The sequence below is a fragment of the Phocoena phocoena genome, chromosome 3 (genome assembly GCF_963924675.1).
Source record: "Phocoena phocoena chromosome 3, mPhoPho1.1, whole genome shotgun sequence".
Classification (NCBI taxonomy): Eukaryota; Metazoa; Chordata; class Mammalia; order Artiodactyla; family Phocoenidae; genus Phocoena; species Phocoena phocoena.
This window is the reverse complement of record NC_089221.1, coordinates 55,960,108-55,986,523: the sequence shown is the minus strand read 5'-3', so window position 1 is coordinate 55,986,523 and position 26,416 is coordinate 55,960,108. Positions and strand designations below refer to the sequence as shown.

General features: G+C 37.0%; 1 protein-coding gene and 1 non-coding gene across 2 annotated transcripts in view; one reads left to right on the top strand and one right to left on the bottom strand.

Annotated features, from left to right (window-relative positions):
• RAD17 (RAD17 checkpoint clamp loader component) overlaps positions 1 to 26,416 on the bottom strand; it is a 32,406-nt gene that overhangs the window by 4,235 nt on the left and 1,755 nt on the right. Inside the window, exons 3-15 of the mRNA XM_065873366.1 lie at positions 24,392 to 24,649; positions 23,773 to 23,856; positions 21,723 to 21,879; positions 17,538 to 17,674; positions 17,017 to 17,069; positions 16,803 to 16,928; positions 16,640 to 16,709; positions 11,295 to 11,406; positions 9,112 to 9,297; positions 8,731 to 8,816; positions 8,480 to 8,626; positions 6,616 to 6,765; positions 4,555 to 4,675 (exon numbers count right to left, since the gene is read on the bottom strand). Coding sequence (XP_065729438.1) covers positions 4,555 to 4,675; positions 6,616 to 6,765; positions 8,480 to 8,626; positions 8,731 to 8,816; positions 9,112 to 9,297; positions 11,295 to 11,406; positions 16,640 to 16,709; positions 16,803 to 16,928; positions 17,017 to 17,069; positions 17,538 to 17,674; positions 21,723 to 21,879; positions 23,773 to 23,856; positions 24,392 to 24,649 — 1,687 coding nt within the window. The remainder of the gene's footprint in view (positions 1 to 4,554; positions 4,676 to 6,615; positions 6,766 to 8,479; positions 8,627 to 8,730; positions 8,817 to 9,111; positions 9,298 to 11,294; positions 11,407 to 16,639; positions 16,710 to 16,802; positions 16,929 to 17,016; positions 17,070 to 17,537; positions 17,675 to 21,722; positions 21,880 to 23,772; positions 23,857 to 24,391; positions 24,650 to 26,416) is intronic.
• Positions 2,591 to 2,663, top strand: TRNAE-UUC (transfer RNA glutamic acid (anticodon UUC)). The gene has a single exon. It is a non-coding gene; the product is annotated as a tRNA-Glu (tRNA).

Genomic DNA, 26,416 nt, shown 5'->3' with positions numbered 1-26,416 from the left:
AGTAACCTGGAACACAGACTGATAGAGATTATGCAATCAAAGAGAAAACAGAATGAAACGTGAGATACCTATAAGTATTCTAAAAAACACTAATGGAGGACTAGAAAAGAGGACAGAGAGAAATGAGCAGAAGAAACATAAAGAGAAAATGTCTGAAATGACATAGTAAACTGAAAGAAATGGGATAAAAATTGATGAATAAAAAGAAAAGCCAAGGGCTTCCCTGGTGGCACAGTGGTTGAGAGTCCACCTGCCAAGGCAGGGGACACAGGTTCAAGCCCTGGTCAAGGAAGATCCCACATGCCTCGGAGCAACCAAGCCCATGTGCCACAACTACTGAGCCTGCGCTCTAGAGCCCGTGAGCCACAACTACTGAGCCCGCATGCCACAACTACTGAAGCCCGCGCGCCTAGAGCCCGTTTTCCACAACAAGAGAAGCCACCGCAATGAGAAGCCTGCACACCGCAAGGAAGAGTAGCCACTGCTCACCACAACTAGAGAAAGCCTGTGTGCAGCAGCAAAGACCCAATGCAGCCAAAAATAAATTAAAAAAAAAAAAGACCACAAGACAAAAAAAAAAAAGCCAAAACATCCTATTTTTGACTAAATTTTATAAACCTTCTAAAGTCTGCAAATCAAACACTACCTTACCTTTTTAAAAATCCACTACACAATATGACTAGGATTTTTTAAAAAACATCTTTTTGATATGGAAAACTTAAGGGTTGTGATCCTGGAATCTGAACTTTCTAGTGGATATAATGATTCTCTAGATGATTCCAATGTGAGTAATCCAAACCAATACTTCTCAAACTCCTCAAACATCTCCTGCATAAGAATCACCTGGAGGGCTTCCCTGGTGGCACAGTGGTTGAGAGTCCGCCTACCGATGTGGGGGACACGGGTTCGTGCCCGGTCTGGGAAGATCCCACATGCCACAGAGCGGCTAGGTCCATGAGCCGTGGCTGCTGAGCCTGCGCATCTGGAGCCTGTGCTCCACAACGGGAGAGGCCACAACAGTGAGCGGCCCGCATACCGCCAAAAAAAAAAAAAGAATCACCTGGAGAATCTTGCTAATTGATCTTGCAGATCAATTCAGTAGGTCTTGGTTGAGGCCTGAGATTCTGCATTTTTCTCAAGCTTCCAGGTGATGCTGATGATTCTGGTCCAAGGAGACTCTTACTAATCAAACTGATTCATTGTCACACAGCTAGGAGTGGGACAAAGAATGTGAATGGCTGTGCCAATGTAAGTTGGTGGCAGTAGGGCTGGGACTGAAGGAGCAGCCTGCATTGTCAGGAAATAGGTTATAGACATAGGAATTAAGTAAACAAGTAAATATATTTAGCAAAGTGGGAGATGGGTCCATATCCACTAAAAGGAACCAGGACTCATTGAGATTTCTAAGTCCATGTAGGCAGAGTATGAAATAATCCGGGAACACTTTGTATCAGAAAGAAAGTACACTAAGAGTAAAGGCACAGAGTTACCTTAAAGCAGCTTGTACTGGCCAAATCTGGACAATTTAAGTCCAAAATAAATAATGATAGAAACAACAGCTGAAAAAGCTCCAGAGTCCATACAAATATAAACAAACAAACAAATGGGGAAGAAGGTGAAGCAATACCTTACAGCAGAATTTATTAACACAAATACAGAAGGAATAATGCCATTAGAAAATCACTTGCCAACCATGATGGATTCGGGAAATAATTATCAAAAGATGCTATAACTAGTGGGTGAAATTTTAATGAGAAATAGGGTATTTACATAGTCTCAAAGTGTCTCCCCACAAAACACTTAATAACTTTACAATGAAGAACCTGAGAGATGTTATCTTACCAAATAATAAAAGTTAACTTCACCAGCATGCTTTAAATAGACATCATATTCCCCTGATGTGATGCACTGAGAAGAACACAGCATCACTTCTGTGGTATTCCTGCACAAAATATATATCCTAAATCCACTCATGAGGAATCCTCAGATAAACCCAAATTGAGGGGCAGTCCATGTTATAACAATCTGCTTCAGAAATGTAATGGATAAAGAAAGACCACAGTACTATTCTAAATCAAAGAAGACTAAAGAGATAGCAACTAAGTAACTAAATGTATCATGTGATCTTGCATTGGATTTCTAGACAAGAGAGAACAAGTTTTTGTTGTTATTTTACAAAGGGCATTATTAGGACAATTGGCAAAATTTGAATGGAGTCTATAAATTACAAATGGAGTCTAATAATTAAACTATAAATTAGCAGTAATAGATCAATGTTAATTTCCTGATTTTGATGTATATACTGTGGTTATGTAGGAGAATGTCCTTGTTTTCAGGAAGTACATGCTGAAGTGTTTAAGAATAATGGGCATAATGTCTGCACTTTACTCACACATGGTTCAGAAAAAAATACATATATTTGTGTACATGTGTGTATAAAGAAAAAGAATAAAAGGCAAATATGGTAAAAAAATGAAACACTGAGGAATCTTGGTGAAGGATATACAAGAACTTCTTTGTACCATTCTTCTAATTTCTAAGTTTGAAATTACTTCAAAATAAAGTTTAAAAACTAGTATAACCTGGGATTTCCCTGGTGGTCCAGTGGTTAGGACTCCGTACTTTCACTGCTGAGGGCCCGGGTTCAATCCCTGGTCGGGGAACTAAGATCCCACAAGCCATGCAGCACAGCCAAAACGATAAATAAATAAAAACGAGTATAATCTAAAAATAATAGTCAAGGATAGGGAACTCTCTGGATTCTGACTCACAGATTAATCATTCCCATTGCTCAAAAGTCATCTCACTTCTGCCTGTAAATACAGAATATTTTAAACCTTTAGGTATCAATATTCTTAAAAGATGAGACTCTCATTGTATGAAGGCAGACATTTACTCTATAATCCTCTTCTGATAATTCATAAGGCAAACCCTATCTTTAAAATTTGAGAAGTTTTGGACTTTCCTGGTGGTGCAGTGGTTAAGAATCCACCTGCCAGTGCAGGGGACATGGGTTTGAGCCCTGGTCTGGGAAGATCCCACATGCCGCAGAGCAACTAAGCCCATGAGCCACAACTACTGAGCCAGCATGCCACAACTACTGAAGCCCGCGCACCTAGAGCATGTGCTCCGCAACGAGAAGCCACCACAATGAGAAGCCTGCCCACAGCAACGAAGAGTAGCCTCCACTCGCCGCAACTAGAGAAAGCCCACGTGCAGCAACGAAGACCCAACACAGCCAAAAATAATTAAAAAAAAAAAAAATTGAAAGTTTAAAAAACACTTGAGAAGTTTGATGTGTTATGTAGATTAGTAATATTTTCAATATTACACAAATTCTCTGTTCTACCTTGAAGATCAGCACAGATGTGTGACCTAGGACTGTTAATGAAATGTGGCCCTTAAGACACACATTAAAAAAGAGAAACAACTGATGGAAAAATTGGTAAAGTTCAAAAAAAGGCAATCCTCAGTAGACAGAAACTGGGCAAGTGTGTATTGCCAAAGACATACTAATTTTTTTTAGCATTTTTAGCATTATTTATAATTTCAAAACTTGGAAAGACAATGTAAATATACTATTAATAGATACTACTTGTAATATTGAAATCAACCAAAATACCTTTCAATAAGGTTGAATAAAATTATAAATTTTGAAAAAATCTGAGTTAGATTTGAATATACTTTCGCATTGCTGCTGTTATAGACTAAATGCTTCTGTCACCCCAAATTCATATTTTGAAATCCTAACCCCTGAAGTGATGTTATTAGGAGATGGAGCCTTGGGAGGTACTTAGGTCATGAGGGTAGAGCCCTCATGAATGGGATTAGTGCCTTTATATAAGAGAACCCAGAGAGAGCTCTCTTTTACTCTGCTCTTTACCATGTGAGAATACAATGAGATGGCCATCTGCAAACTAGGAAGCAGGCCCTCACCAGACACTGGATCTGCTGGCACCTTGATTTTGGACTTCCCAGCCTCTAGAGCTCTTTTGCCCTAATTATAAAATATGGAGCACTATGCATGATAAGTGACAAAAAAAATTAAAGTTTACATCTAACATTTGTATACGCACAGGAAAAAGTCTAGAAGAATTTACACCAATCTGCCAAAAGGAATTATGCGTGGTTATAGGGGACTTTCAATTTTTACTTTAGGTACTTCTTTATTATTTAATTTCTTTCTTTTTTAATCAAAAAGCATGTATTAATTCTGATTCAAAAAATAAAGGGGGGGCTTCCCTGGTGGCGCAGTCGTTGGGAGTCCGCCTGCCGATGCAGGGGACATGGGTTCGTGCCCCGGTCTGGGAGGATCCCACGTGCCGCGGAGCGGCTGGGCCCGTGAGACACGGCCGCTGGGCCTGCGCGTCCAGAGCCTGTGCTCCGCAGCGGGAGAGGCCACAGCGGTGAGAAGCCCGCGTACCGCAAAAAAAAAAAAAAAAAATAAAGGGGAAAAAAACTTACTGTCACTGGTACATAGGAATAAGTTGATCCACAAAAACATAATGTTATAAAACACTACTTCTTGGGGGTAAGGAAAACCCATATTATTACCTTGATTTCTCATTGGAATGGTTAGCAAAGCAAGGTATGGCAACAGCTGAGTTTGGAGGCATAAAGCTGGTAAGCAGAAGTCAGAAAAAAGTGCTTTTGCTGCCAGGCAATTTTCCCGATACTGCAGAGAAGGAAAAACATGGTGAAATGAAAAATAAAAATTTAAATATGGATATTTGTCCCTAGACTAAGTTTATTATATCACAAAGTATGTGGGTTTATATGCTACAAATATACTCTAAGAGTTTATCTGATCAGTCCCTTTTTTTATTTTTGGCCACGCTGGGCAGCTTGATTAGTCCTTTATAACTGTCCTAGCATTATCTAACAAAGCGTTTTATCTACACAACTATTTCACACTTGATATAACAGCAATAAGAACAAGACTTAAGGTAGAAGAAAAACAAACTTAAAAATCAAAGGACTTCTGTTTATGAGCATACACATATCACAAATTATGTGAGGATATTGTTTCTCAATGAAAGAAGGTATTTTCTTCAGTTAAGAGAAGGCACTATGTTACAGAGATGATAAGAGAAGTATGATCTCTGCCTTTCAGGTGCTCACAGTCTTAGGTCATTTATATGTAACAAATGCAAAATTAATATACATGCTATAAAGCGCAAAGCAAGTCAATAAGGGACATAAATTGCTTAAAAGTAATGAAATTCTCCAAGAAATCCACTGAAAATTTTCTTAGGTAATGAATGATAGGTTCATATGTAGCCATATGAATTTAAAACTGGAAGACATCTTAGAGATGACCTAGTCCGGGGGTCACAAATTCAGATGCTATAGGAGTCAGGCAGTTAATAGAAATCAGTGCAGTGGAACAGCTGGGGGAGGTGGTACTGACCACTCCCATCACCAAGGGGCAGATTATACTTGGCTTGAGCAGACTGCTGCCATGTAAAATATGGACCAGTGTTGCCTTACTTCCAATTTTTTTTTTCAGGAGATTGCAGAAATTCTGAAGCCAGAAATCCTTATCTGAGTTTTAACTATTATACTAGTTTTTAAAGATTGGCAATTCATTTAAAAAAATCTGTGTGTAGGTTGTATTCAACTTGTGAGCCACCTGTTTTTGACCTCTAAATAACTCAATCCTCCATATTTATAGCTGTGGAAAATAATGGCATATTAAGTGAAATAACTTGTGCAGATGGTTAGAGGTAAAGCCAGGATTTATTTTCAACTGAAACGAAAATATAATTACAACTATAGGCATACCTCAGGGATATTGTGTGTTCAAGTTCCAGACCACTGCAATAAAGTGAGTATCACAATAAAGCAAGTCACACAAATTTTGTGGTTTCCCAGTGCATATAAAAGTTATGCTTGGGACTTCCCTGGTGGTCCAGTGGTTAAGACTGCGCTCCCACTGCAGGGGGGCACAGGTTCAATCCCTGGTCAGGGAACTAAGATCCTGCATGCCATTCGGCGTGGCCAAAAAAAAAAAGTTATGCTCACACTAGACTATAGTCTCCTAAGTGTGCAATAGCATTATGTCTAAAAAAACAATGTACATACTTTAATTAAAAAATACTTCATTGCTAAAAAATGCTAACCATCACCTGAGCCGTCATCCAGTCATACTCTTTTGCTGGTAGAGGGTTTGAAATATTGCTAGAATTATCAAAATGTGACACAGAGACACGAGGTGAGCAAATGCTGTTGGAAAAACGGTGCTGATAGACTTGCTTGATGCAGGATTAACACAAACCTTCAATTTGTAAAAAACGCATTATCTGTGAAACGCTTTAATAAAGTAAAGTACTATAAAACGAGGTAGTCCTGTATACTTTGATTCCAATAAAATAGGTATATGCTTTCAATTTTTGAACGCTTTTTCCTTAAAAAAATGACTAAGCATTTAAGAAGACTGTCCTTTTTATGTTTTATCATAGTTCTAAGAAAACTGTGGGCCTTAGCAACTATTTCTCATTAAGAATGAAAGACCATTTTTCTTTTTCAATTAAAAGAAAAAACCAACTTTACTGAGATATAATTCACATACCATAAATAGTTCACTCTTTGAAAATGTACAATTCTTTTTTTTACCTTTTTATTTATTAGAAACCATTGGGGTTTATGCAAGGGTCGAAAACTTGACCCTCCTCCTTGGCAATGAGCAAATCCTCGGGCTTTGTTGGAATGTATCACACCTCTCGTAGCTATAGATGTACTATATTCCCTGAGTAAAGAGCGCGTCTAGAAAAGGAGACAAGATATGAAATAAAGAAAATAAGAGATTTATAAAACAGTACTTATTGGTACTACTGACCCCCAAAAAAGGCTAATCATATTTAGTTACTGTATGTTCATGTTTTTCAACCTCACCACAGCCCTAAAAATAATAGTGCTACAAAATTTTGAAGAAAATTCAACTGCGACATAATAATCAAATGCTATGAGTGAATATTAACTGGATGTTGGATGGAGGTGGTGGAAATAACTTTAAATACATTTTTGAGATAACTGGGGAAACAGGAATAAGGACAGTATATTACTGAATTTATGTTTATTTTCTTAGGTATGATAATGCTATTGTGGTTGTAATAGAGCAATGTCCTTATGCATGCTTAAGTGTTAAATGTTGTGATGCTACAATTACTTTCCAATTACTTAGCCAAAACAAGTGTGTCAATACAGATTAAGCAAATGTGGAAAAATGTGAAAAACTGGTGAACAAAAGCTCAAGGTATTCAGGTATTCATTGTGTATTCTTTCTATCTGTCAACAGGTTGGAAAATTTCAAAATAAAAAAGAAGCAATATAAAAAAATTAAGCAAATGCAACTGCTGAATAATGAAACTCTAACTATATAACAGAAACTGTATCATAACTGTTTAAATGATGGAAATATGGCTAGTGTGACCAGGGAACTGAATTCTTTTTTTTAATTTTTGTTTTGGCTGTGCTGCGTTTTAGCTGTGGCATGTGGGATCTTTAGTTGCAGCATGCAGGCTTCTTAGTTGCGGCATGCATGTGGGCTTCTTAGTTGCAGCATGCCTGTGGGATCTAGTTCCCCGATCAGGGATCGAACCTGGGGCCCCCTGTATTGGGAGCACAGAGTCTTACCCACTGGACCACCAGGGAAATCCCTGAATTTTTAATTTAATTTAAATAGCTACAAGTGTCTAGTAACTACTATACCAGTCAGAGTAGAGTTAAACTGTTAAGAAAAAATACAAACTTTATAGTGAATAATTTCAAATGTGCAAATAAATAAATAAATTTAAAAACCATCAGAAAGTATAGCAAGAAACACAGGGGACTTCCCTGGAGGTTCAGTAATTAAGACTCCATGCTTCCACTGGAAGGAGCATGGGTTTGATCCCTGGTCAGGGAACTAAGAGCGCATGCCACACAGCATGGCCAAAAAAAAAAAAAAAAAAAAAAAAAGAAGAAAAAGAAAAGATAGAAGCACAGTTCCTTTCCTTCTGTCTACTTTTCAACACTTGTCGTTTTCCGACTATGTATTAGTTTTATAATCAGAAAATAACTTCAGAAAAAATTAGTGTATGTTATCATAGAAAAATCAGATTCACTGCTGAAGTTTCACTGGGTTGGATGAATTAATTTTGTCATAGTTATTAAGAAGTTACTTAAAATAATGTCAAATCGGGCTTCCCTGGTGGTGCAGTGGTTGAGAGTCCACCTGCCGATGCAGGGGACACGGGTTCGTGCCCCGGACCGGCAAGATCCCACATGCCGTGGAGCGGCTGGGCCCGTGAGCCATGGCCACTGAGCCTGCGCGTCCGGAGCCTGTGCTCCGCAATGGGAGAGGCCACAACAGTAAGAGGCCCGCGTACCGCAAAAAAAAAAAAAAAAAAAGTCAAATCAGTATGAATAAAAGTAAACTTTCTTTCTCAATTCTGAGGAAATAGTCATAAACAAAAACATTTAAGTCAAATGGTCTTACATTCCAGTCACCACTGAGGATATCTGCAAAACTCAGAAATTCACTGGCTCTCACAAGATCATCCACTTCTGTGAAGAAATCTATGTAGTTCTGATGAAGATATAAATTAAATAATTCTCCTGGCATGTGTGACATTTCTACTACTTCCTATAAAAAGAAGTATATATAATTTTGGTAAAAATTCAGTGGTCACATTTATATGGACACATATTTAATATTAATAGTATACAGCCTGTAAATAGTACTGTTACCTCAGGTTGAACAAGCAATGTATCCCGCTCATACTCTGATAAATGAGAAGGCAATCGAGGTGAGCCTAATTCTGTTACAGATGCTCCTATTAAAAAAAATGTCTGGAGTTATTAAAAATAACACCACCTTTATATAATTATATAGCACCTCTCATTTGAAGATTTTTCAACAGTTGGTTTTAATGTTTAATCCCACTCATAATCCAAAAATACTCTATCTAAATACATTTTTCTGCTATGTCTTTCTTAGGCCCTGCCAAAGAGTATCTGACCTAGTCCTAGCTCTTTCTTGTAACTGAACCAAATATATGACATTAAAAAAAATGTATTTTATTTCAATTATAATAACAGATTTTTAAAAAATGTATAAGGTTTTCTTACGTTTACAATATAGTATTTTCCCCAAAGCTCTGAAGAGAAAAAGAGAAACATCTTTGCCACCAATAGCTTGGACCTCTTGATTTTCAAATATCCTATCAGGTTTTTGTCTTCCTTTTGATTTTGACAGCACAGCATCTGATTTTAATGAAGACATTCGTTTTTTCCTTGGCCATAAATTGTTCTTTCCTAAATAACATACACCCAAGAAACAATATTTACAATAAAATTAAAATATAAAAATTAAAACTGAGAACATTTCAGATATAGTTACACTAGGTATTTTAATTTAAATGTTTTTCTAATAAATAATTATGAAGTATACAGAGTCAGAGTCCTCTTTCAGTTACTAAACTATTAAAACGAACTAAAATGTCATCTAAAAGTACGTCATGACACAGATTTCAAATTTTCACATACACAATGACATACTCTAACATAGTCATATCACCTTGGTTTCTCATGGTGTTAATGGCAAGGTACTATTCTTGCTGCATGGTATGTACTAACTAATTTAGTCCTCATAACAACCCTATCAGAGGAGAACTATTATTATACAGAGTAAAGAAATGAGACATAAAGAGGTTAAGTAACTGGCTAAACGTCAGCAGCTAGTAAGTGATTTGAATCCAGACAGTCTGGTTCTGCAATCCATGCTTAACAATGATGCTATATTACTTCTTTACTGATTTGGACAGTCTCCAATTTATGAATATGCCCGTGTTCAAATTTCACTGGGAAATCTACTTTTTAAAACTCAGGGACTCCCTGGTGGTGCAGTGGTTAAGAATCTGCCTGCTAATGTAGGGGTTCGATCCCTGGTCTGGGAAGACCTCATATGCTGTGGAGGAACTGAGCCCATGTGCCACAACTACTGAAGCCCGGGTGCCTAGAGCCCATGCTCTGAAACAAGAGAAGCCACCACAATGAGAAGCCTGCGCACCGCAATGAAGAGTAGCCCCTGCTCGCAGCAACTAGAGAAAGCCCGCGCACAGCAAAAAAGACCAACGCAGCCAGAAATAAATAAATAAATTTATAACAAAACAAAAACAACTCAGAATGCATGACTTCAGAAAACCAGCCTGGAGTATTAGAAAAACACAGGATCTATGTTTGAATCCTACTATTGTCTATCTCATTAGGCTGGTCTGAGAATTAAATGAAAAAAAATATAATTGCTAATACAGTTCCTGACCCACTATTATTTTCTTCCCTCTGAAATTTCTGAGCTCAGAGCAATGACGTTATAAATGGTAGTTAGGATCCCAAACTGACCCATCCCTAATTCTAGTAGTGAACCTAAGCACAATTTACATTTATGTTTCTACAGCAAGAAGCAGAATTCTGGTTTCAGTTGTGTTAGGATGTCTATTTCTGTAGAGTTATTTTGAAAAACAAAGATGTAACTAAATGAACAGGTTACACTTGTGGGTAGAAACTAGGATTTCAGGTGGATTTTGAGAGCTCCAAAGAGCTTTTAATTTTTTAAGGTCAATTCCTCAATGTTAAGCATCAAGTGAGTCACTTGTTAAATGTTTTCTGATGAAGACTGTATGCAGTAAACTATGATCATTAAGAGCAAAAATTAACTCATTGCTATTAGTGGGGCTATCTCTTTACTATAACATGGCTAGGGACCCCTTTTATATATTAACAAGTGGAAATGCATTTGTTAAACATATCATATATGAACTATTATTAAATTCATTAACAGCTGGCCATTTGAGCACTGAACGTGTGTCAAGCACTGGAATAAACACTCTACAAGGATTACCTCACTCTTCACACATCTTGATCAGACAGGTTCTCATATAAAAGGTGAAAAAATAAAGGCATGGGAAGATTAAGTAACCTGCAAGATTCAGTCACTGAAAAGTGGCAGAGCCAGGATTTTCTCTCAGGAAGTCTCATTCCAAATTAACTTTGAAAGGTAAAGTGGCAAACCACGTAAATCAATCAGCTTTTGTCTCAGATATATAAATATATATGGTGACACATTCATAGTGGTGTGTGTATGCATGTGTACATACATAATTTTATTACACTGTCTCAATAAAATAATCTTAAGTGGAGATAGGTATATACCAATTTTAAGTTAAAATGTTTAGTTTAATTTCATTTCATGAACAATTAAGAAAAAGTTAGTCACCTATATAATACCATAAGAGTGTATCTTTTCCAGTTACCTGTTGAAGAAGAAAACTGGAGGCTGTTTATTGCACTTCTGATATCACCAGAACATCCTTGACAGAGCAACTCTAGAGAAGTTTTATCAGGGACAACAATCTTTCCTCCATCCTAAAATGAAAAAATTAAAATTAAAAAAGCTATTTTCTAAGCAAAAAACAAATAAAACCACCTATTTTCTAAACTTAATGGAAGTATAATAGAATCTTTCCAATTTGAATGCTAAAAAGCCTACATGTTAAACAACAGTCTGCTTATGAAGGTACAAGTGTCAATGACATCACAGTTTAAGGTAAAATTTCAAGGTTATAAAATATCGTTTTACTTTTTTACTTGGACTAGGTTATATTTTGAAGTTCTCTCTCTTTCACTACATACATACATATATACAAATATAGATAAACACACACACTCACACACATATGCATAAATATGTGAATACGATATATCACCTATCACACCCTTGGTAGATCAAGTATAAGACAAGAAAAACTTATCCTCTCTTCCCCCTCAGAAACTCCTAATAGTTTACTGACAACATAACTCAAGCTGAATTCATGTGATTGTTCATAGATGATCCCATTTCAGCTCTTGACAGAAAAACAGTACTGTGCTATGATCTTCAATATATTTTTAACTTTATTAACCAAAGCTGTTTCAAAAGTTCTTTATGAAAGTTATCCTTTTGCTCTACAGATCCCAACTTTGTAACATGTGTTAACATTTTAGGAGGAGCCTTTCCAGACCACTTTTTGTGCACACGTATCTGTAAGTAAATATAGTATCTGTAAGTATATTCAGAGTTAATTTTTTAAATATAAGTGGGATCATATCATATGTATTATTCTATGAATTAATACCATTCTTTGTGATCTTTCTATGTTAGTACCTTTAAGTCTATATAATTTTAAAAAAATGTTATGGGTAGACAGTAATTTAACTAGTATTTCCCCCAATGAAGGGACATTTACATTGTTTCCACTTTTTTACTATTCCAGACCTATATATATACTATTTATACAGCTGACCCTTGAATAATGTGGGGTTAGGGACACCAGCCCTCCTCACAGTCGAAAATCCAAGTGTAACTTATAGTTTTCCCTCTGTAGCCGTGGTTCTGCATCCTCGGATTCAACCAATCATGGATCAGGTAGTACTGCAGTATTCACTACTGAAAGAAATGCACATATATGTGGCCCATGCAGCTCAAACCCATATTGCTCAAGGGTCAACTGTATACCTTTGCCAACATGCATGAACATTTCTGTAGAAGCAGAGGGCCCTTCAAAGTGTCTGTAACATTTACCAGTTTTATTTTTCCTAGCAATGGTAGGTGAGAGTGTTCATTTTTCCATATCTTTGACAACCCTGTATATAAATCTTAAATTTTTTGTGCTCTGATATGTGAAAAATGTTACCTGGTTTAAACATGAATTTCTCTGATTACTATGTAGGGCTGAACACCTCTCATGTTTACTATCCATTTGTATTTCTTTGTGTACTGGCTTCTGTTCTTAGCCTTTTTTTTCTTGTAGGCATATTTTTATGTATTCAGGTATCAGTGGGGCTTCCCTGGTGGCGCATTGGTTAAGAATCCACCTGCCAGTGCAGGGACACAGGTGCGAGCCCTGGTCTGGGAAGATCCCACATGCCGCGGAACAGCTAAGCCCGTGTGCCGCAACTACTGAGCCTGAGCTCTAGAGCCTGCAAGCCACAACTACTGAAGCCTGTGCTCTAGAGCCTGTGGTCCGCAACAAGAGAAGCCACCACAATAAGTCCGCACACCGCAACGAAGAGTAGCTCCCACTTGCCACAAGTAGAGAAAGCCCGCACATGGCAACGAAGACCCAACACAGCCAAAAGTAAAATGAATAAAAAATAAAAATATATATTCAGGTATTAGTGCTTTTCTGTTAAAAAACTGCAAATATTTTCTTTCATTCTCATGCTTGTCTTTTATCTTTACCATGCCTTCTGTCATTTCCTAAGTTTTCCATTTTTTTTGAAGTAAATCCATGGCTTTCAGGTTTTGTTTCTTGCTTAGAAGACTTTCCCCCAACCCAAAGTATTTTTTCCTAATACTCTTCTAATTTTTGTATTTAACTCTTTAATCAAGGTTTAAATTATTTTTGTGCATAGTATGAACTAAAGAGGCAACCTTATGTTTTCCTATATGAATATCCAATTGTTCCAACACCAGTTGTTAACCATAATAGTCTACTCTCCTTCCCCAGTGTTGTAAAATGCCACTTCCATTATATAAAAAATTCCCATTTATACATACTGATCTATTTCTGTGCTGTCTTCTCATTTTATTCTTCCATTTGTCTATTACTGTGCTAATACCACACTGCTGTACTTCCTAGAGTTTCATCATATTATGTTCCAATACCTAGACAGCAAGTCTCTCTTCATCACTCTTTTACAAAATTTTCTTGCTCATGCCTTCTTTTCCAGATTAACTTTTATTTTTATTGGGAATACGTTTACCTTAAAAATTGTTTTGAGAGGAGTACTTGTTTTTGAAAAATTCTAGATATGGATTACTTGCCAGTAAGGAAATATAATTTGAAATTATAATCCTTGGCAGCTGAAGAAAATACTATGGATGTTAATTACTGTGAACATGGCAAATATGGCTAAGATGTATGATCAGCAGTGCCTTCCACACTTTACATACCTAATGATATCAGAAAAGACTAAAGATCTTTCTTCCTATGAATACAGAGAAACATTTAGACTTAAAGAAAAACACTTAAGATATTCAACACTCTTTCTTATTATAACTCATTCATTTAAGACGTCAACACTCTTCCCTAATATAATTAACTAAGCTACAGAATACCAGAGATTAAACTCTCCTTTAAATCTTCTTATACTATCATTATCATCCTTGGAGACTCCAGACAGTATCATAACGTTTGATTTTATATTTGATTTATATTTACATGTAAATATTGTGCTTGTTGCTGCTCCTTTTATGTAACATATCAATGATGATATCAAAAGTATACTAGTTCTAAAATTCTTGCTGGTCAACTATTTAAGGTAAAGCACATTAACCACATGACAAAGAAGTTATGGTATCTCCTTTTACTAACTTGCTAGAGTAAATGCCATTTGCAATTTAATGACTTAGTCTAAAAAGAAGTTGTGAGTAATGTGATACAGTAGTATGATGCTGACTATTTTTATTTCTTCCATGTTTAATAAATATTTAAATATAGTTTATAATTATCATGCTTATAGTAGAAAACAGAGATTTTTTTCAAAAAGACAATAAAAAAATCACAAGTTATCCTACCATCCAGAATAACACTCAGCATTTTTATGTATTTCTTTTAGTATGTATAGGTTTATGTATATATGTGCATTGTGTTGTCATTGACAACTGTATGTTTTGTTCTAGCACAGTGAATTGGAGTCAGAACAAAACTTAAACTCATCTGATACTTAATAGTCATGGAATATTATTCGAGTTATTTCCCTCCAAAGTTCAGCTTCCTTACCTATAAAATGGGGATAATTCTGTATGGTTGTGGTGAGGGTTTAATAAGATCAGGTATGTAAAATTACTTTGCATACGGCTTGACAGATATATCAAGGGCTGGAAACATCATTTCTATTGTTAGAATTATCATATAACTTCACATCTTGTTATTTTTAACTTGACATTAAATTGTATTTCCCCATGTCACTGAATATTTTCAAAACGCTAATTAATGACATAATAGTTCACCACAGTAACTGCTCCCTCTATTCCTGGACTCAGGGTGTTTCTAATATTTCACTATTAATACTTGTACTTATTCAGGTAGGTGCTCTACATGCATACATTATTCTGTTTAATCCTCAAAAATAACCTCTCCCTTGGAGACTTCCCTCAGTTCCTGTGATCCAGCACTCCAAATATATTATGATGTAAGATCCAGTTGATTTATAGCAGTAGGGCCCCCTAGAACCATGCTGCTTGGAGTAGAAGTTTCATCAATTTATCTTAACATCATCTTGATTTGAAAGATAGAAAAAAATGATGCGTTAAAAGTAACAGCTATGGGACTTCCCTGTGGTGCAGTGGTTAAGAATCTGCCTGCCAATGCAGGGGACACGGGTTCAAGCCCTGGTCTGGGAAGATCCCACACGCTGCGGAGCAACTAAGCCCATGCACCACAACTACTGAGCCCGTGCTCTAGAGCCCGCAAGCCACAACTACTGAGCCCGCATGCCACAACTATTGAAGCCCGCACGCCTAGAGCCCGTGCTCTGCAACAGGAGAGGCCACCGCAACAAGAGGTCCATGCACCACAACAAAGAGTAGCCCCTGCTGGCCGCAATTAGAGAAAGCCTCCATGCAGCAACGAAGACCCAAAGCAGCCAAATAAATAAATAAATAAAATTTATGGGGGGAATAAGTAACAGCTATTTCAGGGACTTTGCTGATGGCACAGTGGATAAGACTCTGCTCCCAATGCAGGGGGCCTGGGTTCGATCCTTGGTCAGGGAACTAGATTCCACATGCATGCCACAAGTAAGAGTTCGCATGCCACAACTAAGGAGCCTGCCTGCCGCAACTAAGACCCTGCGCAACCAAATTAAAAAAAAGAAAAAAAAAAACTAACAGCTATTTCAGAACAATGTTAGTATACTTAACACTATTGAACTGGATGGTTAAAAATGGTTAAGATATTTCTAGTACATAATACAGCTAATAATACTGTATTACATATTTGAAAGTTGCTAAGAGAAAAAAATCTTAAATGTTCTCACCACAAAAAAGAAATGGTAATTACATGACATGATGCAGGTGTTAGATAACCTATGGTGGTAATCATTTTTCATTACATAAGTTTATCGAATCAATGTGTCATACACCTTAAACTTACGTGATGTTATATGTCAGTTATATCTCAATAAAGCTGGAATAAAATGGTTAAGATGTTAAATTTTATGATTTTTTTTATCAAAATAAAAAATATATTAAATCTTTAAAAAGTGACAAGACAAAAGTGGAGCTGGACTGTTGCTGACTAATGGACGTAGATGCCAGAAAACAGCTTCTTGATAACAGATACAATTTAAAACACTAAGCCAAGGAAAGGGAAATTTACCTCAATGTGAAAAAGAAAATTAAGTTTAAAAGTAGCAAAAGGTTAAGGATTTTTAAAATTAGTATTTCCTACATTTTCTAAAATGACATGCTTTATGAGTCTAATTAAAATTTTTTAATTTTAATAACTGAAATAGTTTGTGTCTCTAACTCCTCAAGTTTATATAATACTACTTAAGTTTGGCTTTCTATAATTACAATGTAAGATTCAAATTAATCAGTTCTTAAAAGACTTACCTTATTAGCTTCTTTTGTCACTATTCGATTAAGAAACTTCATCATAATTGTTGGTGCCACAGGGTTGAAACTGTGAAAGTTTTACAGAGAAAGATAGTGGTTATGTGATTAATTTAAAAATACAGTATGTATATGAAATTTTAAGCAGAAATTTCATTCTTACCTAATATTTGATATAGCACACTCCTCCTGAATTTCTTTGGGAAACAGTAACCTTTGATTATTACCTCCACTGAGACTGTCAGAGATTATAAATATTAGAGGACATCGACCAATCTGCACGTACTTCCTAAAATAACAAAAGATAGCAAGCAAGGTTGAAATTTAAACCACCTGCCATTTAATCTGAAGTTTTAAAAAAGTTCACTGAAACTCACCTCAGAACTTCATGTAAAGTATGAGAATCTCGATAAAACTGGTTAGGTAAATCCTACCAAAAACAAAGGAGAAACATTAGCTCAGTTTTATTTCCATGTAAATTTATTTTCAGATTTATATTTACCAAAACAGGAGAAATGTTATCTATTCAATGTACTGTAACCAGAACTGTTGTAGAAAGGGAGACATCAAATAGCTGATGTCCTAAATAGTAATACACATCAATGGGATTTTGATAGCAAATTCCTTAGGATCACTACAGATTATTTTACTAAGACGTCACTTTCTAAATATTTTTTGCCTTTCTATACGTAGGCCATTAAATTTTTAAAGTTCATTAACCTATAGCTACTCTATCCAAGTTTACTGCAAGAAACTTTAGGTTTCTATCGCACAAAGCCTTTATGTTATATTTTACCAGTACTAATACTATGGAGACAGTAAATGTCATTATCACATAAAATATATCTTACAATTGTTTACTCAATAGTTATAGCAGAATTTCAAAAGCTGTCCTTACTTCAACTAGAATTATCTTCTTATCAGTTCTCAGATCATCTCCAAGCATTCGTAGTTTGTTATATTTTGTCGCTCTTAGTAGAAACTCTTTAAAAACTGCTATCTGAGACTGATAAGGAAATACATGGAAGCTTGATTCTGAAAGGAAACATATTTAACACTTTTATTTTCAACCAATTATATACACATCAATATTATACATATGTACGTAATATAGATATACGTTAATGAATACATCTACATATAAATGAAGGAGCACACTATTGTAGACTCTTTTTCATTAGGCAAAACAGTTCAAATTTAAAATATTCATTTCAAAAGACAAAAGTCACTATGAACAACAGTAACTTTTCTGTACCAATGAATGTAATATGGAGTTAACTGATTTCAGAACACAGCTGTTAGTATAAAAGTCATACAATTGGTAAAAATATTTATGGCTCTGCCTACACATTGAAGATTCTCCCAATTAGTGCATGACTATAAATGAGCTGTTTTCAATAATAGTAAGTTTTGGGCTTCCCTGGTGGCAGTGGTTAAGAATCCGCCTGCCAATGCGGGGGACACGGGTTCGAGCCCTGGTCTGGGAAGAGATCCCACATGCCGCGGAGCAACTAAGCCCGTGAGCCGCACCTACTGAAGTCTGAGTGCCTAGAGCCTGTGCTCTGCAAGAGAAGCCACCGCAACGAGAAGCCCATGCCCCACAACGAAGAGTAGCCCCCACTCTCCACAACTAGAGAAAGCCCATGCGCAGCAACAAAGACCCAATGCAGCCAAAAATAAAAAATAAATAAATCTATTTAAAAAATAATAAGTTTTAATGACAAAAAGAGAATGACTGATTAGTGAATTTGGGAATAAGGGAAGAAATACTTTATACAGAAGACTGTAAATAAAGACTTCCTAACAGGATAGAGAGCCCAGAGATAAACCCACGCACATATGGTCACCTTATCTTTGATAAAGGAGGCAGGAATGTACAGTGGAGAAAGGACAGCCTCTTCAATAAGTGGTGCTGGGAAAACTGGACAGGTACATGTAAAAGTATGAGATTAGATCACTCCCTAACACCATACACAAAAATAAGCTCAAAATGGATTAAAGACCTAAATGTAAGGCCAGAAACTATCAAACTCTTAGAGGAAAACATAGGCAGAACACTCTATGACATAAATCACAGCAAGATTCTTTTTGACCCACCTCCTAGAGAAATGGAAATAAAAACAAAAAGAAACAAATGGGACCTAATGAAACTTCAAAGCTTTTGCACAGCAAAGGAAACCATAAACAAGACCAAAAGACAACCCTCAGAATGGGAGAAAATATTTGCAAATGAAGCAACTGACAAAGGATTAATCTCCAAAACTTACAAGCAGCTCATGCAATTCAATAACAAAAAAACAAACAACCCAATCCAAAAATGGGCAGAAGACCTAAATAGACATTTCTCCAAAGAAGATATACAGACTGCCAACAAACACATGAAAGAATGCTCAACATCGCTAATCATTAGAGAAATGCAAATCAAAACTACAATGAGATATCATCTCACTCGCACCAGTCAGAATGGCCATCATCAAAAAATCTAGAAACAATAAATGCTGGAGAGGGTGTGGAGAAAAGGGAACACTCTTGCACTGCTGGTGGGAATGTGAATTGGTACAGCCACTATGGAGAACAGTATGGAGGTTCCTTAAAAAACTACAAGTAGAACTACCATATGACCCAGCAATCCCACTACTGGGCATATACCCTGAGAAAACCATAATTCAAAAAGAGTCATGTACCAAAATGTTCATTGCAGCTCTATTTACAATAGCCCAGAGACGGAAACAACCTAAGTGTCCATCATCGGATGAATGGATAAAGAAGATGTGGCACATATATACAATGGAATATTACTCAGCTATAAAAAGAAACGAAATTGAGCTATTTGTAATGAGGTGGATAGACCTAGAGTCTGTCATACAGAGTGAAGTAAGTCAGAAAGAGAAAGACAAATACCATATGCTAACACATATATATGGAATTTAAGAAAAAAAATGTCATGAAGAACCTAGGGGTAAGACAGGAATAAAGACACAGACCTACTAGAGAATGACTTGAGGATATGGGGAGGGGGAAGGGTAAAAAAAAAAAAAAAGACTTCCTAGGGACTTCCCTGGTGGTCCAGTGGTTAAGAATCTGCCTTCCAATGCAGCAGACATGGGTTCAATCCCTGGTCGGGGAACTAAGATCCCACATGCCGCAGGGCAACTAAGCCCGCACGCTGCAACTACTGAGCCCACGTGCCACAACTAGAGAAACCTGTGCACTGCAATAAAGACCCAACGCAGCCAAAAAAAAAAAAACCCGACTTCCAAGATTGTCAAAAGTAATGTTAGGGCTTCCCTGGTGGCGCAGTGGTTGAGAGTCCACCTGCCGATGCAGGGGACACGGGTTCGTGCCCTGGTCCGGGAGGATCCCACATGCCCCGGAGCGGCTGGGCCCGTGAGCCATGGCCGCTGAGCCTGCGCGTCCGGAGCCTGTGCTCCGCAACGCGAGAGGCCACAACAGTGAGAGGCCCGCATACCGCAAAAAAAAAAAAAAAAAAAAGTAATGTTACTGTTAGAAAGCAGTAAAATTTCCAAGAGTATGGGATACTATGAGCATAAGGGTATTGTAAGGCCAGCAGGTCCGGGGAAGGGCCCAGGGAGCCAGACGGAACCCCCACCAAAGTGGCTGATGCAACCAACACCTGACATTGCCACACCACTCGGCCCAGTCTTCCCGCTCCCCGAGGGGCGGAACCAACGGCTCTGAAGCTGATGCAACCAACACCTGACATTGCCACAGCACCTGAGAGATTACCAAAAAAGGGCTGCTTCACACAGCAAGCACCTCCCCTGAGTCCACCCCTATAAATTTTGTTCGCGCCCACACCCAGGCGCGACTTCTCTGGCCCCTTTCTCTCGGACCAGTGAACCCCACCCAGGAGCATTCCCAAATAAAGCTTGTTTAAGCTCTCCTCCGTTCCTTACAGGTATGCATACTAAAGATACAGTACGCACAGAGAATATTAAAGAAGAGCCTGAAGAAAGAATTTTGAGGAATACAGCACATTAGAATATAATCATCCTTCTACAGAACCCCTTGCACTTCAAAATGGCCTAGGAGATTTGGATACCCCTAGCTTAGTTACCTAAAGCAGCAGTAAGACGGATATGAAAGTTAAAAATGATCGTGCTGGAGTTTATGAGCATATATGTGAAGTTATACCATACTACGTCTTTAAATTGATACTATCATTATTTTTGGATGTTTGTCTTAAAGCCCCCTTTCGAATTCCAAAGACCGTCTTTGCCTTATACTTTGATTTGATTCTAAGAGGTCTGATCTAAACTCTCGTTTGGAGGCAAGTTACTTTAACATATTTTAAGGCTTGATTTACATTTAAACAAAGAGTACATTTATACAGCCAGAGCCTGGGAAAAAAGTACATAAGTAATGCAAACTGATTAGCTTGTTATGTAACAAAACAGTTAAAACATTTAATCCTTAAAAACATCCCACTCTCCTTTGCTGGAGGAACCCTTCCTTCTCCTAAAATTACTTCTCTCTGAACCTAGGAAGTATGTGAGAAAACACACACATATAGTTTCATCTGATTGCTACTCTGACTTTGTGAAGCAGTTGGTAGTGGGCAAACGCCAGTCTAGTGTAGAGGCGGCAATATATACCTTCCTCTCAAAAACATATACCCTGGACTTCCCTGGTGGCACAGTGGTTAACAATCCACCTGCCAATGCAGGGGACATGGGTTTGAGCCCTGGTCCGGGAAGATCCCACATGCCACGGAGCAGCTAAGCCCGTGTGCCACAACTACTGAAGCCTGCGTGCCACAGCTACTAAAGCCTGCGTGCCTAGAGCGCGTGCTCTGCAACAAGATAAGCACCGCAGTGAGAAGCCCATGCATGGCAACGAAGAGTAGCCCCTGCTTGCTGCAACTAGAGAAAGCCCGCGCACAGCAACGAAGACCCAATGCAGCCAAAAATAAATAAATAAATTTAAAAAACAAACAAACAAAAGAACCCATACAGCCAATAGGATCTTAGAAATCTTAAAGATATAGATGGGGGGCTTGTTACAAACCTCCTGTAGACCAGACTTTCCCCAGTATTTCCATTACCTTCAGAGTAAACCTTACCAGGATTAAATATCTCCTTGAAATCATCTTTTTGGAATTGTGGTAAAACTGGATTAATCCACTCTTGTACTTGAATACCATGCTCCTTTGATAGTATTTTTATAGTTGTTGTTTTTCCACATCCAGGGGGTCCTGTTATTAATAAAATAGATCCACCCTAAAACCAAACATAAACATGAATAAAAAAATCAAAATCATTGGAATGCTAGAATATTATGTATGAATATTCTTTTTAAATGTTTATTACCTCTACAGATATTTACTGAATGTCAGGTATAAGCAGACTAAATTTCACGATGCTAGCTGGAATAAACCAGCTTTAGATAAGAGAATTTTATTTCCTGAACTTCTAAGTATAGTTTCTGATAATTCCTCAATTCTTGCATTGTGTTCCTCCCAAGGACTACTCAGTAGCCAAATTAAAACAATTTCAGCTAGATTAAAGAGGTAATGTCTAAAACAAGTATTTTTAGGGGTTACCTGAACTCATAAAATTCAATCTTAATACAGACCTCTCTTTGGATTATATACTTCAATATTATATAAGTATAATATTCTTATGGAAAAACCTCAGTTTAGATATCAGATTCTTTAAGAAATGTATATTAAGGGCTTCCCTGGTGGCGCAGTGGTTGAGAGTCCGCCTGCCGATGCAGGGGACACGGGTTCGTGCCCCGGTCCAGGAAGATCCCACATGCCACGGAGCGGCTAGGCCCGTGAGCTATGGCCGCTGGGCCTGCGCGTCCAGAGCCTGTGCTCCGCAACGGGAGAGGCCACAACAGTGAGACGACCACGTACCGCCAAAAAAAAAAAGGAAAGAAATGTATATTAAGAAACATATTACCAGGAACAGGACTCTAAAGATAGACTAGAGGATGCAGCTCCCAGTAACATTCCCTCATTCAGTAAACCTGATAAAAAAAGTTAAAACTGAAAATTTATCAGGGGAAGATGTCCTACATATAATGGTGGGCTGCAATCCTTGCTCATTTGTTTACTTTTATTAACTACAGTAAATAAGGGCCTGTATACTTGGACCTAGAGAAGAGCCAGTTACACTTTAATTTTATTATTTATTTATTTATTTTTTTGTCATGCTGTGCATGAAGGCAACTGTTCTAGATTTTAAAAGCCCTAAGAGATAGAACAATCAAATGTAATGGGTGGTCCTTGATTAGATACTGGTTGTAACAAACCAGATATAAAAGACAACTGGAAAAATGTGAATATGAACAGAGCATTAGATAACATTAGAGAATTAAATGCCAAACATTTATAATTTACATTAAAATACTCATGGGTGAAAATGATGAGTATTTTTACAGGTACCTGAATGTTCACTTACTATTCTATTTTTACTATTCTATTTTTTCTTTATGTTTCAAGAATCTCAAAATTAAAAAAGTTTAAAAAGAGAGAGAGAGGGCTTCCCTGGTGGCGCAGTGGTTGAGAGTCTGCCTGCCGATGCAGGGGACACGGGTTCGTGCCCCGGTCCGGGAAGATCCCACATGCCGCGGAGCGGCTGGGCCCATGAGCCATGGCCGCTGAGCCTGCGCGTTGGAGCCTGTGCTCCGCAACGGGAGAGGCCACAACAGTGAGAGGCCCGCGTACCGCATAAAACAAACAAACAAACAAAAAGAGAGAGAGAGAATATTCTAGCTTGGGGGCCAAGGGTAATTATGGAATTAGGAAGTGAAAGAAAAATCATAAGCGTAGGATGAATGACTATTTTAGGTTATATTTAATACGAAAACTAATACGTAATTTGCCTGCTTGCTTTAGTGTGAGATGATCTGATATGCTAAATATATTAGCCCCCTGATGGTTTACTATGCTTTATATATAAGAGGGAAAAAGAGGTACAAGTCAAGGGGAAAACGCAAAGTCTCTTGAGTCTTTTAATGACAAAGAAGTAGTAAGGTCAGACAGCTTTCTACTGCAGGTGATCTGGACTTATGAGAAAGTCAACATGAAAGTTTTTAACTTCTTATAACCAACCAGAGAAACATTTGAGGCCAAATATTTTTAAACACATTTCTTATTTAGTTACCTGTTTGTGCTGCCTTTCTAAGACTTCAGCTTTTAACCAGGTTTCAACTTCTTCAATTTTCTTTTTATGCACAGCAAGTTCATGCTAAAATTTTCAAGTTTAAAATAAAACATTTTAACTCAAAATTTTTTGATACATCAGCACAGGTTAATCTACACGTTTTTAATGAAAAAAACTAGAAACAAGTAACATGATATAGTAATAAAAAGGTCCTTTTGATTATACTTAATTCAATTCTTTATACTGATATGGAAAAATTCTATTCTTAAACTGACCCCAATATATGAAAATTTGAGGCACATATGCAATTATAAAATATTTTAAAATCCTATTATACATTTTGGGAAGGGAATAAATAGGGAGGGGTATTACATTTAGCAAAAAATTAAATGGATCAAGTCTATGTTGGGGGTTAAATTAAATCGAAGACAAATAACCAATGGTATACCTTCTGAATAACTGTTGGGAAAATTTGAGCCTTGGAATATAAAACACCTAGAAATTATTATTTTTTTTCTAATTCATTTAGGCAGAAAGATTTTTATGAATATCTGAAAATGCACATCCCTCTCCTTCCTGAAACTAAATTACGTAGACTTGTTTGTATGTCATTTATTACCTGCGTTTCTGGTTTGTATTTATCCACCCATGGTTCATTTTCTGACAGATATTCTTTTGAATTTTCTAGACCATAAATCTGCTCTGAGGAAGATAGGTTTCCTCTTTTTCTAGCTGGAAATTTTCTACTTTCTACTGTGGAAGGCACCTTTTTTCTTCTAAGGCTTGAGTTATTCACACCTAATGATGTGGCAGTAATAGTAGAGATGCTTGTAGTCTCTGAAAAATCATCAAATGATGAGTCTACCCAGTTTGTTATCTGAAAAAAAGAAACCATGTAAACACTATTACATTTTTTTTGCATCTATTCCCTATATAACTAAACGACTCTATTAAAAAAATTCTTATACTTGTAACATTTAAAATAAAAATCTCACAAATTAGCTCTTTAAATAAAATTGACTCTGTATTAGTCATTTTTCTACTTTACAATAAGCATAAATGTATACTTATCTACTTGACCATGGTAATGATGGATGTCATATAAATGAATATAGAATACAAACTTAATTCTTTTTATTAATTATAATCTTCCCAGAATAAAGATTAGACTGATACTTTAAAAACTCATTTGTGGGCTTCCCTGGTGGCGCAGTGGTTGAGAGTTCGCCTGCCGATGCAGGGGACGTGGGTTCGTGCCCCGGTCCGGGAGGATCCCACATGCCGCGGAGCGGCTGGGCCCGTGAGCCATGGCCGCTGGGCCTGCGCGTCCAGAGCCTGTGCTCCGCGGCGGGAGAGGCCACAACAGTGAGAGGCCGGCGTACCGCAAAAAAAAAAAAAAAAAAAAAAAAAAAACTCATTTGTATCTCTGAAACACAAATATTAAAATTACCTACCAAAAAAAGAAGTAAAACAATAAAGAAAAAAAGGCATTATTTTAACTATGTAGAGCAGTAAGAAAAGTAACACTTCTGCCTTGACCAGGTTAATACATTCACAAACTAAGAACCATTTTATACATTCAAATAATCCCTACCGGCTTTAAGATATGTGAAGATAGGTCTAAGGATACTGACACTATGAATAGTTTGTAATTATGACTTGATTATATTTTTCTTCAGCTCATGAAGCAACTAATATGTTTATGAAAGGGAGGCAGGCTTTCCAGGGAGGGTGATTTGTCAGATTTGTTTAGGAAAACGAGTACTAGTTTAATAGAGCAGGAAAATCAGTGAGTTCTATTTCATGGTCTTCTAGTCTATAGAAACTATTAACCCCTCTACGTTTCCCTTCAACACTTCCTTTTCTTTAAAATCCTTTGTAAGAATACACACAGAGAAATGCTAAATTAAGCAATTTTAACCTAAAAATATTTGAGCACTAAAAAGTGTTCTTTTTTTAATAATTAGAATTTTAAAAGTGGACTTTTTCTTAACATTCCAACAGTATAAATCTAAAAAAATCTAGCTTAGTACCTGACTTTTGTAATTCCCTGCCTGGCTAACAAGATTATATTTTCCTTGAAGAATACTCAACCATAGTTGTGAACCATTTATTTGACAATGCTCCTTTCTGGGAGACAAACAAAACAAAAAACAGAGGTTGGAGCTGAAAGTAGGCTCAGGAGGAGCAATACTTTCAAGTATTTTATGAATGCGAAATCAAACTTCATTCCTCTTATAAACAGAATCTAGGATTATGATCAGCAGTGGGTAAAGAAATGAAGACTTTTTGGAAAAAAAATTTTAGTCATAGCTACCCAATTTATTTCCTCCTCTTTAAAAAGACTATTACTAGTACTACAATTTTGGCCCCTTTCCTCTATTTTTAAGAGTACATAAAAATATTAGTAGTAGTAAAACTCTTGATAGCAATTCTGATCTAGCGATTCCAATCTCCATGTTACTTATACATTTTACAGTTTTCTTATGTAAATATGGATTTCCATTTACTTTTAAAAAAGAGAGGATGAGGAAGAGAAACAGCAAAGTTAAATAATTCACTTAGAGTAAGAGAAAAATCAGATCCACCACTAGGAAAACAGCTAACTTTCAGTATACTGTCTGATACCCATCCTACCCACCCG